At 34.4% G+C, this 14,905-nt stretch overlaps 1 protein-coding gene across 1 annotated transcript; it reads left to right on the top strand.

Annotated features, from left to right (window-relative positions):
- Positions 1 to 1,349: 1,349 nt before the first annotated feature.
- Positions 1,350 to 4,687, top strand: LOC122282499 (mitochondrial arginine transporter BAC2). Its single transcript, XM_043094450.1, has 2 exons — positions 1,350 to 2,120; positions 3,583 to 4,687. The coding sequence occupies exons 1-2, from the start codon at positions 1,887 to 1,889 to the stop codon at positions 4,273 to 4,275; spliced, it is 927 nt and encodes a 308-aa protein (XP_042950384.1). The 5' UTR covers positions 1,350 to 1,886; the 3' UTR covers positions 4,276 to 4,687.
- Positions 4,688 to 14,905: the final 10,218 nt, after the last annotated feature.

The raw sequence follows: 14,905 nt of genomic DNA, 5'->3' as shown, positions 1-14,905 counted from the left end.
TGGAGTTTACACCTAAAGCTTTTTGTTCACGTGGTGTTGCTAACGTGGGGGCTACCTTAGATTGCTGAATGAACACAAACTCTTCTCAGGTGATGTCATTCCTGTACGAGAACAAACGTTTCCAACGCAACCTTTTCTTGGTGTCTTTTTTTAAATCACCAACAAACCCCACTCAACCAGCATGCGCATCAAGACATAGATCTGTGCCCACCACTTTTGTCCCAACTGCTTGTCTCGAATCTCTACAGAGAGCTATCTTTGCCATGAGCTCTCTCATAACCCAAAAAAGCTCGTAAGGCACCCCCATTTCACCATTTTTGCTAGTCTGCAGAAAGAGTATTCCTGCAAAGACAACCCCAAATTTTAGGAAGAAGCACAGAGAAGTCTATTGATTATTATAGGGAAAGTTGGTGTATTTTGTTCTTTATCAGTCACTCAAAGCCACAAAGTGGCAGATCAATACCACTGTTGAAATTTGTCTGCATCTACTCCAAAACTTTCAATAATGAACCTCACCATATGTCTCACACCTTATCAACACAATAGCACATGAGCTTGTCTTAATGACAGCTCACCCTTCCATGATAACAACTCTATTATTCTTAACTCTCTATATTGGATTCGCCATTTGCCATAACTTTTTTTTGCTGCCACATACTGACATACAGAATCTCTAAATCTTATTAATTAGATCTGTTTGATCATATTGATACAATTTCTTACTAAAAATGTATCGATAGAGAATGACATTTTTAACAGTAAAAATGGGAACACTAAAAACTTATATCATTCAATTATTATAATGACAGCAGAGAAATCTAAAATCAAAAAAGGATTTCTAATTGAGAAAACATATGTTCTACTTACCCAATTTTTTTAACAACAATGTGCTTTAACAGAAGTGACAATGACAATGCTCGATATGATCTGTAAAAGTTAACTGAGTTTGGGTTTCATGCCATCATTTCGGGTAGATTAATAAATGGATAAGATTCAGGAGATTCGTATCAAATCCTCCTGTCATATATGTGTTGTTTATGAATTGTGTCTTAAATTTATGCGAAAAAACTGACTAAAAATGAGAAAACTTGTCGAAGGAGCATGAGTCTGCGGTCCGCATCGGAGAGTTTTCCTCAAAACAAATGGCTAACGTGATGTTTTTTCACAACTGAAAATAGATTGGATGAATCATATTTCAGGAAAAAAATGAAAAAAGAAAAGAAAAAGAAACTAGGCTCAAAGCACCACAGACAGAGGAGCGACGTGTGGTGCATCTATTGGTAACGTGGCAGCCTGCTACGTTTACTCTGGAAAATATAATATGGCCCGTCCGTTTTTTTTCCAGGGTATTTCCACCATAATAGTGACCGGTGGCTTTTGTTTCGTCATCTGTCCAAAACTTAATAGAAATAAAACCTCGGAGCCCTGTAAATTCTAGGACTTGGGTTGTTCGTTTGCTCTGTTCTCTTTCTCTCTATTAGCTATAAATGGCGAGATAGATATCGAGAAGGAAACAAGAAAAAAATCAGATTGAATTTTTGGATTTGGCAGGTTTTGAGAAGAATAGAGCGAGGAAATATTTGTTATTTTTACAAGAAATGAAATAAAGGTTTGGTAGGTAGAGAGAGAGAGAGTGAGAGGGAGATAGACGGAAGTGTATTACCGTATCGGCAATCCTTGTAAGCAAAATAATATTGCTGGTACACACACAGAGACAGAGACAAGCGCACCCACACAAACTCAGATCAATAATTTCATCCGTGTAAGCAAAAGGAGCACGAGATTTGATTTCCTTGGCTTGTAGAAAACACAAAAACAGGCAAAAGGAGAACTGGGGTTTCATCGGAAGTGAAAAAAAATTCGCAGTATCTGTCTGTAAGAATATAATGGAGTTGGAGCCAGAGTTTCTTGCAAGCAGTTGGGGTAGAGAATTTGTGGCTGGAGGCTTTGGAGGCATTGCAGGTATAGTCTCCGGTTTTCCGCTCGATACGCTCCGTATCCGGCAACAGCAATCGAATGCCGGCTCTGCCTTTAGCATCCTTCGCAATGTCATGGCCACAGAAGGGCCTGCAGCTCTCTACAGAGGCATGGGTGCACCGTTGGCTTCTGTCACCCTTCAGGTCTTTCCTTTCCTTGTTGATTTGCTCGTTTGATTTATCATATCGATTTTTTTTTGTTTGTTGTTTTTTTTTCGGTTTTGTTTATATATATCTCAAGTCTGGCACGATCTTCCATGCCTTGGCTTTAGATTTCATGGTAACTTGAAGGTAATAGATCACATGGAGGATTGGCTGTAGTCCGCTTAACGTGAGTGTGAGGTATTCGAACCTTACCGAGATTGGCTACCCGTTTTCCCAACCATGTTTAGCTTATCAACCTCGTCTGGTTCTAAAGACTTGTTGGCTTTTAATTTTGGTTGCGGGTGTTTTTTTTTTTTTTTTTTTTTTTTTTTTGCTGATTATAGCATACGAAAAATATTACTGATGTGCAGTCAGAATTTAGTCTTTTTAGATTATGGTTTTTGGTATATACTGTAAATAATAACACTCTCCTTCTAGTCGAGTCCCTATCAGGCTGCCTGGGTAAACCAACCTTCATCATCTCTTATGCGTCACCAGAGGTGTTTTATGTGTCTTTCTTTTCTCTAAATTTGGTTCTTTCGTGAACCAAAGGAGTAAAGGACAAAGGAAGACTACTTTGGTCCCCGGCTCGATTATGTAGTGGTATCCGAGTCTGATTCTGTGGTGGTTCCTCTTTTGGGACCCTATGGCATACAAATCCTGGCCTAGAGTTTTATACCCATGAAGAGAGGCTTCTGGTACCTTTATCGAAAGCTTTTTTGCATATTGGTCTCTGATGCCTAGACTGGGGGCCCAGGTGGGCGTCCATGGACATGGCAATATCAAAGTTACATGATAGGAGCTCTGCTCCCATTAGAAAGTTTAAGTTCAGAAATGAGAGAAGATGGTTTTAGATAAAATATAAAAGTTGAATAAAGTATTATTATTACTATTGTTTTATGATTTGAAAAGGTTGAAATGAGATTTGAAAAAGTTAAATTTTTTATTATATTTTGTGTGGTAATTTGGAAAAGTAATAATGATGAGATAAGATGAGACGCCTTCGGAATCCAAACGAGGCCATTTGCAATGGTTTACACACAATTTCCAACGCTCATAAACAGATATCCAAGTTTTAGTTCAGATGAATTGCTTCAAAAAATGGCTTGTCTTTCAGTAGAAAGATGCTGTCATCTGTATTGTTCAATGAATACAACGCAAATACTAGATGCTTGCACTATAAATATTGGTAAATTAAGTGCATTGACCCAAAAACATTAACCTTCTAAACTTAATACAATTTATGTCCCCCATTTTTGGTCCAGCAAATAGGAAAAAGTAAAATGGAAAAGGCTTCCTTTCCCTGTTCTTAAACGACCATAAGTGAGCTTCATATATGTATACTTTCCAAGCATATATATCTGCAATGTGATGTCACGTTCCTGGTGATGGTTTTTGGTTGATATTACAGTTCTTTCCACAACCGGAGCCATGCTGACTATTATTCTTTTCTACATTGCAGAATGCAATGGTTTTTCAAATCTATGCTGTCCTCTCTAGAGCATTTGACTCATCTCTTTCCGCTAAAGATCCTCCTTCCTACAAAGGTGTTGCTCTAGGAGGATTTTTTACTGGCGCTCTTCAGAGCCTACTGCTCACTCCTGTAGAACTAGTGAAAATCAGACTTCAACTGCAGAATAATGTGTATGCAAAACTCCATCAGGCAGATTCTCATGAAGGTCCTATGAGCGTTATCAAAAGCATATTCAAAACAGAAGGTTTAAGGGGAATGTACCGAGGTCTAACTATAACTGTAATGAGGGATGCACCAGCTCATTGTCTATACTTCTGGACATACGAGTATATGAGAGAGCAGCTTCACCCAGGCTGCAGAAAGAGCAGCCAAGAAAGCCTACAAACAATGATGGTAGCGGGAGGGCTAGCAGGAGTTGCCAGCTGGGTTTGCTGCTACCCCCTGGATGTTGTAAAGACCAGACTTCAAGCTCAATCGCAATCTTCTTTACCAAAATATACTGGCATTGTCGATTGCTTCCGCAAGAGTGTCAAAGAAGAGGGTCACAGGGTGCTCTGGCGAGGATTAGGAACTGCGGTTGCTAGGGCATTTATGGTGAATGGGGCTGTGTTTTCTGCTTATGAGATATCTCTGAGGTGCCTATTTAACAGTGGAAGCATCCAAACAGAGAATGCAATTTAGAAATGCTTCTCTTTCTGGTAAAGATGGTTAACTCAAATGTTGATCACCCTCTTATGTTTATCCACAAAAGCTACAGGAACAATTGCAGAAGTTCGTATAATGTCATTATTGTTGCAGCACTGCTTGACGCATTTTTCAAAGATGTTACATTCGAGTAAAAAAAAATGCTGGCACTGAAGAGTGAAGATTATGGCTCTGTTGTGCTTACTAGGTCTCTGTTTCCTCTGCAGCATTTCAATTGATTGGCAACTTATGGGCCTCCGAAAAATGGCCACCTGGTTTCTATATAGCTATTTTACTTTTCTAACCTTGTAGACCAAAAGCTTCAAAAGTGATTTTGCAGTTCTGCATAATATCCATGTAGAAATATCACCAGTATGATTTGGGCAATTTGATTGACCAGTTTTTCTTATCACAAGTCTCTGAATTCTCATGCAAGCGGCAGTATAAGATTCATCGTTTAGGTAAAACAGTAATATAAAAGCAAACGTACATGCTGCATAATGGATAAGAAAGATTCATTCTTAGATATGCTCACGTTCAAACTACAGATTCCTTCTTACGTATGTTCAGGTTCAAAGTATTCACTACTGCCTTTGTGTTGGCATCACTTAACCCATCCGAGGGTCTCTGCCAACACGGATCAGTACGCAGTGCCTAACAGCCCAATCAATCGCAGAAGCCACATACACGAAACCAAAAGACTTGACAACATGGTCCAATCCGCAAACAAGCCAACTACATCAGGAGGACCGCCTCTGCAGCAGTCACAAACACACCACCACAACTTAACAATTTGCCTGGTTGGAGCAGGCTGCAGCTCCTTCAGTAATCTTCGCTTGTTTTGCACAGTTGACTATTATACTCGTCTCCCTTGAATCATCAAGTCTAGTTCCTTTTCAATGCCAGAATCATTGCCAATCAGTTACAACCCAAAAATGTGACTCCACTTCCACAAATCGAACGCAGACTTAAGCCAGGCCTTTGTGTTAGACCCCCAACCGTAGTATGACTACTAGACCGTCACCACGCTGTCCACACAGGTCTTAAATTACCCAAAGAAATACCATCTATATTGAACTTCACATAACTAGATTTATCCACATCTTAAAACAAGAATATTTGGCTGCGTACAGAGAAATAAGGACACCCGATGGCTGCAACAAAACAGGATCCACACAGTGGTTCTTAACCACTGTGAGTTGAGTAGACTCCTCTCCCAGAAGGACTTAATCCTCCATTTTAAACTAGCCATACTCCAAAATTAATTCTCCGTTATTGCTGCACATCTTCTCAACCAAATACACCAAGAAATGAGAGATGGTAAGAGACCAGCACAAGAGCGAACTGTGAGCTCCCCTTAGCTTTGTGAAGCCTAAGATTCATCCTCTGCATCCAGAGTTGAGCTTTCATGCATCTAATGCCCAGCATACCAGCAAAATACCCCACATCTGGTTTGTCAATGGACTTGCCATTAGGTAGATCACAACACTCACACTTTGAAGCCAAAATCCTACCACATCTTCTTTTTCTTCTCAATTGTGATTGCATTATCAATGTTAGTTCACTTTATTATGATGAAGAATTGACTAGATACAATAACAGATGTTGAAAGCGATTCTAGAAAAAAGAACTTCTCAGGATTTTCCCTTTCTGCATGTCAACATAATCTTTCTGCATGCTAAAAGTTATAACAGGTGACAGAATTTCAAAAAAAGAAACAAATGGACAAGGGAATGTAAGTATTATTATTATTATTATTTTATTGTTTTTTCTGTGACATGCTACAATGAATGGTAGGCTGGTTTTCTAAAATGACTCTTAGGGGTGGAGCTTAACCCATCATTAATAACAAAATTTAAACTTTTTTTTTTTTTTTTTTACCAAATGTTTGATATATGAATAATTAGTAGAATAATTTAATTAGTTTAAGAAAAATAAACTCAAAAAACATTTAAAAAATAGAAAAAAGTATGGTGTGTGGTGTGTGGATTTATGTATAGCAAAGCTCATCATTAATATATATGTGTGTGCGCACCTACGTATCTACCACATTAAATAACATAGTTTTCCTTATATTTTTTTAGCTTGTGTGAAGATAATTCCTCTCTTCAAAATCATAACAATAAAATACGAGGATGGATGATTTTGGGTTCCTCGCGGATCGATTTACTAATGATATCGCAATAAATAAAAAACTGAGGTAATCCTTAAATACGAATGCACGACATATCTTCTCACGCAATGATGTATTCTTAAAAATCAGTATTTATATAAGTATTAAAATGACATTTTATGATAAAATGCGAAGACAACCTTATTGATATTTTTGAAATATTTCAATGCAATGTTAATTTATCAAAGACAAAAGAGCTCAAAATATACTTCTAAAATTATTTTATATTAATTACTCTTTTGATATCCCAATGGAAGTTTTAGGAGAAGTTTAGATAGTGAAGCGAGATAAGATAAAAGTTGAAAAAAATATATTATTAAAATATTATTTTTAGTTTAAAAATTTTATTTTTAAATTGTTTAATATATTTTATATTAAAATTTAAAAAAATTATAATAATTAGATAATATTATATGAGTGGAGAGGTTTCTTGTATCCAAAGTCCAAACAACCTGTGCTTAGGAACAGAACAAGTTAAAAGAAGTTTAAAATTTGAAATTCAAATGGTAGGGGTCCTACTAACGAATAGAAAACGGACAGATCTGTAATAATAGTAATATGTGTTGCTTGGTCACCTTTTCCCCGAAAAATAATATATGCTTTTTTTTTAATTGATGCTAAAATTTCTACCCGAAAGTAGGAACAAAAAAGTTGCAAATGTGAACTTGTGATTTTGGGTGTCTTTGGCATCTTTTGCACTTTGATTTGATTTGATTTAATTTTTAATTTTTTGTCTCGATGCCCTTTGAGATTTATTTTTTTCCTTTAAAGTAAAAATAATTATGAGAATAAATGTCATGTACTCTCATTTCTTGATTTTCTTCTAAATAAACGAAAATATAATTTTTTTTATTCAATTTCCTTTTCAACTATGGGGTGCTACCTACCCATGAAGGGTTGGCATGCGTGGGGTAGAGGTTTTAGCCCCGCACCCTGCCCCCGGGAGGCGAGGGTGGAGCCCTCATCAGCCCCTCTCACTCCAATAGTGCCAAACTGCCAATGACATTGGGCCATAAACTATGAAAAATGCTATATACAACCGCCTCGCGTCCTCGCATCCGACGTGGCAAAAAAATGAAACGGAGTCGTTTTCATTTCAAACCCCACATCCTCACGTCCCACTCATTCTCTTCTCCAAAACGCTTTTCGTCTTCTTCTTTTTCTTCTCCATCCCTAGAAATCGTTTTCTCCATCATCTTCTTCTTCTCCATTCCTAGAAATCGTCGTCTTCTCCATCCAAAGGTCGTACCCAGAAAAAATAGTTGGGTATTCAGACAAGTTCTGGACTTTTTCTCTATTGTCGCCTTCTCCATCGTCTTCTCCATTACTCTACGCAAGTAAAGCTTTTGTACTTAGGGTTAGAGTTCATGCAACAGGCCTATATTCGTGGGTATTCGGGGAAAAAAAAAAAAACTTATTTCTTAAGGTTGATCTAGGGCTTTGGCTGTTGTGGGCTTCCGGGATATTAATCCTAATTTCTAGGTATTCGGCCAAGTTCTGGACTTTTTCTTCACTTCTTAGATGGTTGTACATTTCAGATTTATCTCAGAGGGTATTGATCGAGGAACATGACATTGGGACCATGACCAAAGTATAAGGGTGAACATGACAACTCTACCTTGATCTATTAAGTATTTGTTTTTGTAAATTCATTGATGTTAATATTTTTCCTTTTTTGTTTTATTTAGGATAATTAGCCGTCAAGACCTGTTTTCCATCTTACCTGTTATGTTGGGAATTATAGCGTCTTGCATCAAGGGTTTAAAGATTGTTTAAAATGTATTTATATGAGTGGTTTAAGAAATAATTTTTTCAAGCAGTACCCATGAAGATTCTGTATGTGTGGACTGAGCATGGATAGGATTAGTTGCCAATGAAAAATTCAATCTGTGGCAAGGATTGCCAAATATATGATGCCGATAACTGATTATAGGGATGTTATTTGTGACGCCCCCAAATTCTGTTTGGGATCGGACGGACATTTGAAGCGTCGAGACATGCAACACAAGGTTACCTGCCCCCGTTCATGACATATAAGATGCAATATTCCTAACATGCATCTAACAATATGCAATATTCGCAGCGGATAAATTTTTTCTTTAGCAATACTATGCACCAAATTGAAAATATCCCAAATGCTTAAAACATATTTCATACCTAAAAATCCATTGAACAACTAAGATCACAACACTAGTCCAAAATGGTTATGATCCAAAAAGTACTTAGAGATGCAACTCAATCGTACAAGTAGTAATTTACGTTAATTACTATATTAACATTTATGTCGCACCGTCGCTTAGTCAACTGTGTCTAGTTGATCAGCTCCTGATTCTCCTTCAGGTCCTGTAACAAGATCTACCATTTGGGGGGAATGGTAGTTGGGACTACCAAAGTGAGATTTGATTACAAATCTCAGTAAGTTAACAAAAAAACTTCCACACAAGCTAATAATACATGGATAACAGTAAAAGCATAAATGCATAATCAAATTCATAAGTAATTAAAGCATAACTTGGCGTACAACATAGCATAATTGACATAACTTAAATTGAAACATGAACTGAACTTGACTTGACATGAACTTGATCTGAAACTTGACTTAGCATGAACTTGCTTTGAAACTTGAATTAACATGAAAAATACATACTCCACAGTTGTTGTGGCCCCATGTATTCTACACAAACTTGACTTAACATGAAAAATACATACTCCACAGTTGTTGTGGCCTCATTTATTCTACGTGTAAATACATATTCCACAGTTGTTGTAGCCTCATGTATTCTACACATCACAATGCAGTTAAATACATACTCCACAGTTGTTGTGATCCCATGTATTCTACACAAACTGAATGTATTCAAGATGAAACGTGACTGGAATACGAAAGGACTGGAGTCCTGACGTAACATAACGTGATTTGAACATAACTTGAAATACACGACCAACTTGAGATAGAAACATTTCGTAACATGGCATAACATATAATAGACAACATATTTAACATGACATACTTGTAATGTACAGTAATACATGACAGAATATATTATGTAACAGATAAAAATTGATGACAGAATAAATTCTGTATAATAGACAATTACGTGATAACTTGGCATGGCATGACATATATGATAACATACATACATACACTGTAGTTCCTTTACTTAGCACACATACACAGTAGACTGCTAGTAAGTTAAAAGCTAACTTACCTCGATCTCCGCGTTTCTTATAAAACTTCAAGTGCGATCACGAGGAACTGTAATTAGTGATTCTAAAAGTTAGAACTAAATTACTAATAATTTGAAATATGGAAAATACTAACTTAAAAAGTAAAATTTTCATTTTACTCTCTACATGTGGGAAAATGACCGTTTTACCCATAACTTAAGGATTTTGCATACTAACTCCAAAAGTTTCCAAAATTTACATTCCTCATGTAAATTTTGTCCTAAACTTAAATATCAACTCAGAAAAATTTAAAACAAAACACAACTATGAAGAACACACTATGGCCGAAACATCCATAGGCCATTTACCTTGATTTTTATTGCAATTCCTTCTAACTTCAAAACTCATGCTTAAACCAAAATTTTACAACAAATATCTTCCAATCCTAAGTTCAAAACCATACTTAAAACATCCATTTAGAAAAAACTAATAATTAACACCAAACTTTTTTTTGTAAAAAGATCCAAGCACTTGAATCACAAGTTTTGACCTTAAATCAAAACATCTCCAAGAATTTCAAAAAATCAAATCTTACTTCTAACATATTCATAATATCATCCTAACATCAACCATGCTTTAAATCATCAAACTAAAGTTACCAAAATCACAAAATAACATTTGGAGTTTTTGGTTTTACACTTAGTCCAAAAACAGAAACTTTTTCCTCAACTAGTTTTGATAAATCTCTTGATCTATGACTTATAAATATATGATCTTCAAACCAAACCATCACATGGTTTAAAAAGATGTCCTAAAACATATATAAGCTTCTAATTCAAGATCACATGGTTATAAATTAACCAAAACATAAATTTAGCCAAGAATATCCACACTTTGGCTTATTTGAATATCTCTTTGCATAAAATTTCATATCTTTGAAACTAACACCAAATATTTTCAAAATAATAATATAACATGTATAAAATATGCTTAGGATCCTCCAATAAAATTATCAAAGTCATTGGAATAGGTTTAGACCACTAAAGAGTTAAATTTTCTCAAAACAAAAACTGTTTTTCTTCTTCCAGTTTCTAAGTTTCTAAATTTAAGAAAATCTTTCATCAAAACCTTTAATCATGCAAAAATCATCAACCAATAGTCACATATACATGTTAACAATACTCCATAAAAATTTCAGACCAATATCTATCCATTAGCTTGGTCAAAAACTTCAAATTATAACATATTCTCCAGTTTATCTCCTAGAATGACCTTTCTATAGTTTACACAATATTTTACTGACCAAATGATCTTCAAATGGGGCAAATAAGATATCCATGTAAATTAGACTAAAAAATGAACAACTTATATGAAGGAGATTTTATGATAAAACACTTACAAAAGCTTCGAAATGGGTGTGCAAAAAACCTCCTAAAAACTGTCCGAGAGAGAGTGTTTGATATTCTTTTAAGGGAAAGTGTAAATGAAGATAATTTCGTGGGGAGAGGTGGCTGGAGATACTTATGGATGAGATATGGAAGAGATGAGGCTGGAGTTGAGAGTTGAGTGTAGTTTTCTCCCACCCAAAATATCTATAAAAGATTATCTCATAATATTCTATCCAATAGTATTTACAAAAAATCAACTTAAGATATTTTTATCTAATAATATCTATAAAAATCAACTCAAAATATTTTTACCCAATAATATTCATGAAAATTACCTCAAGATATTTCTTTTTATCTAATAATATCTACAGTTTTGAACAGGCGTTTTGTCCGAAAATATGAAAAAATGTTATTGCGCCATAAGACTTTAAATAACCCTCCGAGTCTAATGGCACAAACCATAATACATTTTGACACTTCTAACTATCTCCAATAATCAAAAACACACTTCTGATACCATAATAAATAATAACACTAACTATGTAGTTAGACAAAAACCTATACGATTAATGGATTCGTGAAAACTTATGGGGTTTTCACGAGGTTCCTAAAATTAATAGAAATTTCACAATTGAATTTATAGCGGGCTGTTACATTATCAGTGTTTTATGCCTACATGAACACCTGGAACATACTTGATATAATATATTCTCCATCGTATGCACTTGTGATATAATATATTTGTTATCAGTGTTTTACTCCTATTTGGTATTTGATATTTGGATTAAACTGTCTTTAATGCAAACGATATTGATCCCAGCCTCCATAACTCAACGAAGGAAACGGTCGACATAGTGAATCGATAAATAATATAAGTGCAACAAACAGACATTTGGTGAAAAAAGAAGCAGATTTTAATGCACATCTCAATAGTAGCGACAACAAATACAAACGATATTGGTATTGGCGAGATTGCAGCTTCCAATTTTGAGCTCCTGCGCGAGTTTCCCTCCTCAGTTCTGCGCGAGTTTTGAGCTTCTGTACTGAAATCAATTTTCCCCCCTCCCGTTTACCTTTCTCCGTTACTTTCCCCTTTTTTTTAAATAATTATTAATTTTTTATTAATATTTTAATTTCCACGTCAGCCCCGGGACCGCGGCGGGGTTATTCCCCGGGGGTACGTAGCAGAACTGATAAACTATTTATGGGTATAAAAGTGACCAAAAACATATTTTTTAACCTAAATTGTAAATTTAATTTTGTAAATATGACCATAATTTAAAAATTAATAACATGGTTTTAAAATTTGTTAGTTTAAAGTATGTGTAAATTAATGTAGCCAAATGTGGCATTTATATAGAAAGCCAAAGCTATACAAGAATCTCATATATGCTTATATGAGATTCTTGTATAGCTTTGGCTTTCTATATAAATGCCACATTTGGCTACATTGTAACTTGCCCAATATATTAAATAAAAGCTATACTTGATACATATTATTATATTTATATATACAATTAATATATATTTATAAGTATGTATAAATATATATATCCCTCACCCCCGCACGGGCGAGCGGGGTTGCCCGCGGGACACCCTATTTCCAGTCTTTTCTCTCAATAATGTCCAATCTCTCTCATAATTCATCTCAAGAGGACATCACCCCCAAATCATGATTCCTACACCGTGGAGCTCTTTCCATAAAATTCAATGAAGTGAACTTTGTCCTAAGACTACTGATTCATTTACGTTGAAGTTTTAGCCAAAACTTTTCATGACAGTATACATTTTGTATTGTTTATATAAGCAATACAATCAACAGTTAAAAATTTGTACTGTTTGTCTGTAGGGTTGTAAAAAAATCCGGGTGTTGATGAACCAGGCATGACCGGTGGGTTTGATTCGGTTATGAACTGATTCGATTTAGTATCGGTTCCTATTCAGTAAAACCGGTTGAAAACCAATCCAATTATGATTTTTCCAGACCAATACACACACATATATATATTATTTTTAATTTTTTATATTATATATCAAATATTTTTATATGGTTTTTTTTATATACTTTTTTATAATATTATATATATTATATGCTAAAATGCTAATTAATATAACATGAAATTTTAATATAACACTTAATATAACATAAAATTAATATAACATTTGATATAACATAAGATTAATCTTATAAATCTTAATATAACATTTTATTATGATATAACATAAATTACACCAGACAAATTATGTCCTTAAAAATATTTAAAACCGGACTAATTACATCCCAATAATACATAAATATAGGCTTTTTTGCAATTGTTTTATTGAACTAGACAATTTAATTATGAAGAGAGATAAATATATTATATTTATAAGAGAAATACTTTAGTCACAAAAAAGTTTAATAAAAATAAACTCACAAACTGACATTATTTGATATGGTACATTAGATTATAATATTACTTTTATTATAAAGTATATTTAATGCATCATATGAATTCAAAGTTATTTTGTATATTTACTTTTACACAACATATTTTTATTATAAATTAACGCAACAAGTTAAATTGTAATATTATCTTTATTATAAAATATATGTAATGCATCATAAAAATGCAACATTAGTGTATATTTATTTTATGAAATGTTGAACGGGTTGTATCACTTCTTGACAAATAATAGAGAAAATTTGATGAAAGTTGTTAAAATAAATTTTGAATTCACCCAAAAGCTCTCTTTTTTTCTCTAGAGTCTCGCCTCTAGTAAAAACTAGGCTAGAGGGGAATGAAGTTTTGGCTCCTCCATTCCTCATCCTATATGTTTAGACCAGATAATATGTAGTGGTCTTTATTTTAGTTTTTTGTTGTGTTTTTCATCTAAAATGTGGCGAAATACTTATCTGCTGTTATATAGAATCCAACAACCATCACACGCCTAACTGCAAGATTCCTAATCCGCCGATCCTTCATATGAGTAACAAATTTCATCGAACAAAACGGAGCATGAGTCATATGCGCGGGTCAAAGTGTGCATGAGTTCCACACGTCGCTACATGGAGAGCTCCTATTATCGTCACACAAGGCATTTTTGGGACTAGGGTCCTCAGGTTTTTCAAACTCGACCATCCACTACATTTTTAGGGTGGCGCGTGTTCCTCACACGCCACCACAGTCTATTTGTTTTTGTATTTTTCCCTACAAGGCTGCAAATGTGAATTTACAGTTTTTTAAGTTGTAGCCATTTTCACCCCTATCTTTTTTTTTTTTATATTATTATTTGCTTTGGTTTAGATAAAATATATATATGTATAGTCTCTTAGACATTTTGTTTATAGAGTGAAAGTTATCTCTTCTTGTGAAGAGTGGGGTTTGGAAGCCCTCTCCTCCTCTCAAGGGTATGTGATGAAATCTCTACCTTAAGTAGAGTGTTGTCTCTCAAACGATTTGTTTGTAAAGAATTATAAAAATTAAGATCATAGTAGTTATAAAATGAATGTATGTATTGTGAGAATTCTGATTATGAGTAATTAGCTTGTAATTATATCAAGTCATAATTGTAATTTTGCTTATATGAATAAATGAAGTCTATTTATCATAAATAAAATAAAAAACAGATAATAGAGTACGTTATTTTGAAACGTGATGACTATGTTTTGAAGACCTTACAATTGGATGGGATGATTAAAATGAGACTTGAATTGAAAGGATAAGAATAATAAGTACAGTTCCAAGAGCATGTGGTTCGATAACACAACACTTACATCTTCAAAACGAAGAATATGGATTTGACTCTCATTCTCAATATATAAAAAAATAAAATAAAATAAAAAAAACAGTGCTATTCTACTGCTTGCGGTTGACCGCTACAAGTTACCATTATGCTAAAATTATTCAATCATTTT

Source organism: Carya illinoinensis, chromosome 1 (genome assembly GCF_018687715.1).
Source record: "Carya illinoinensis cultivar Pawnee chromosome 1, C.illinoinensisPawnee_v1, whole genome shotgun sequence".
Classification (NCBI taxonomy): Eukaryota; Viridiplantae; Streptophyta; class Magnoliopsida; order Fagales; family Juglandaceae; genus Carya; species Carya illinoinensis.
Note: the sequence above shows the minus strand (reverse complement) of the source record. Positions and strands in the feature narration are given on the sequence as shown.

Coding starts and splice junctions, on each gene's coding strand:
- LOC122282499 (XM_043094450.1), top strand. CDS start 1,887: ATGGAGTTGGAGCCAGAGTTTCTTGCAAGCAGTTGGGGTAGAGAATTT. Junction 2,121..3,582: donor TGGCTTCTGTCACCCTTCAG/GTCTTTCCTTTC, acceptor TCTACATTGCAG/AATGCAATGGTTTTTCAAAT.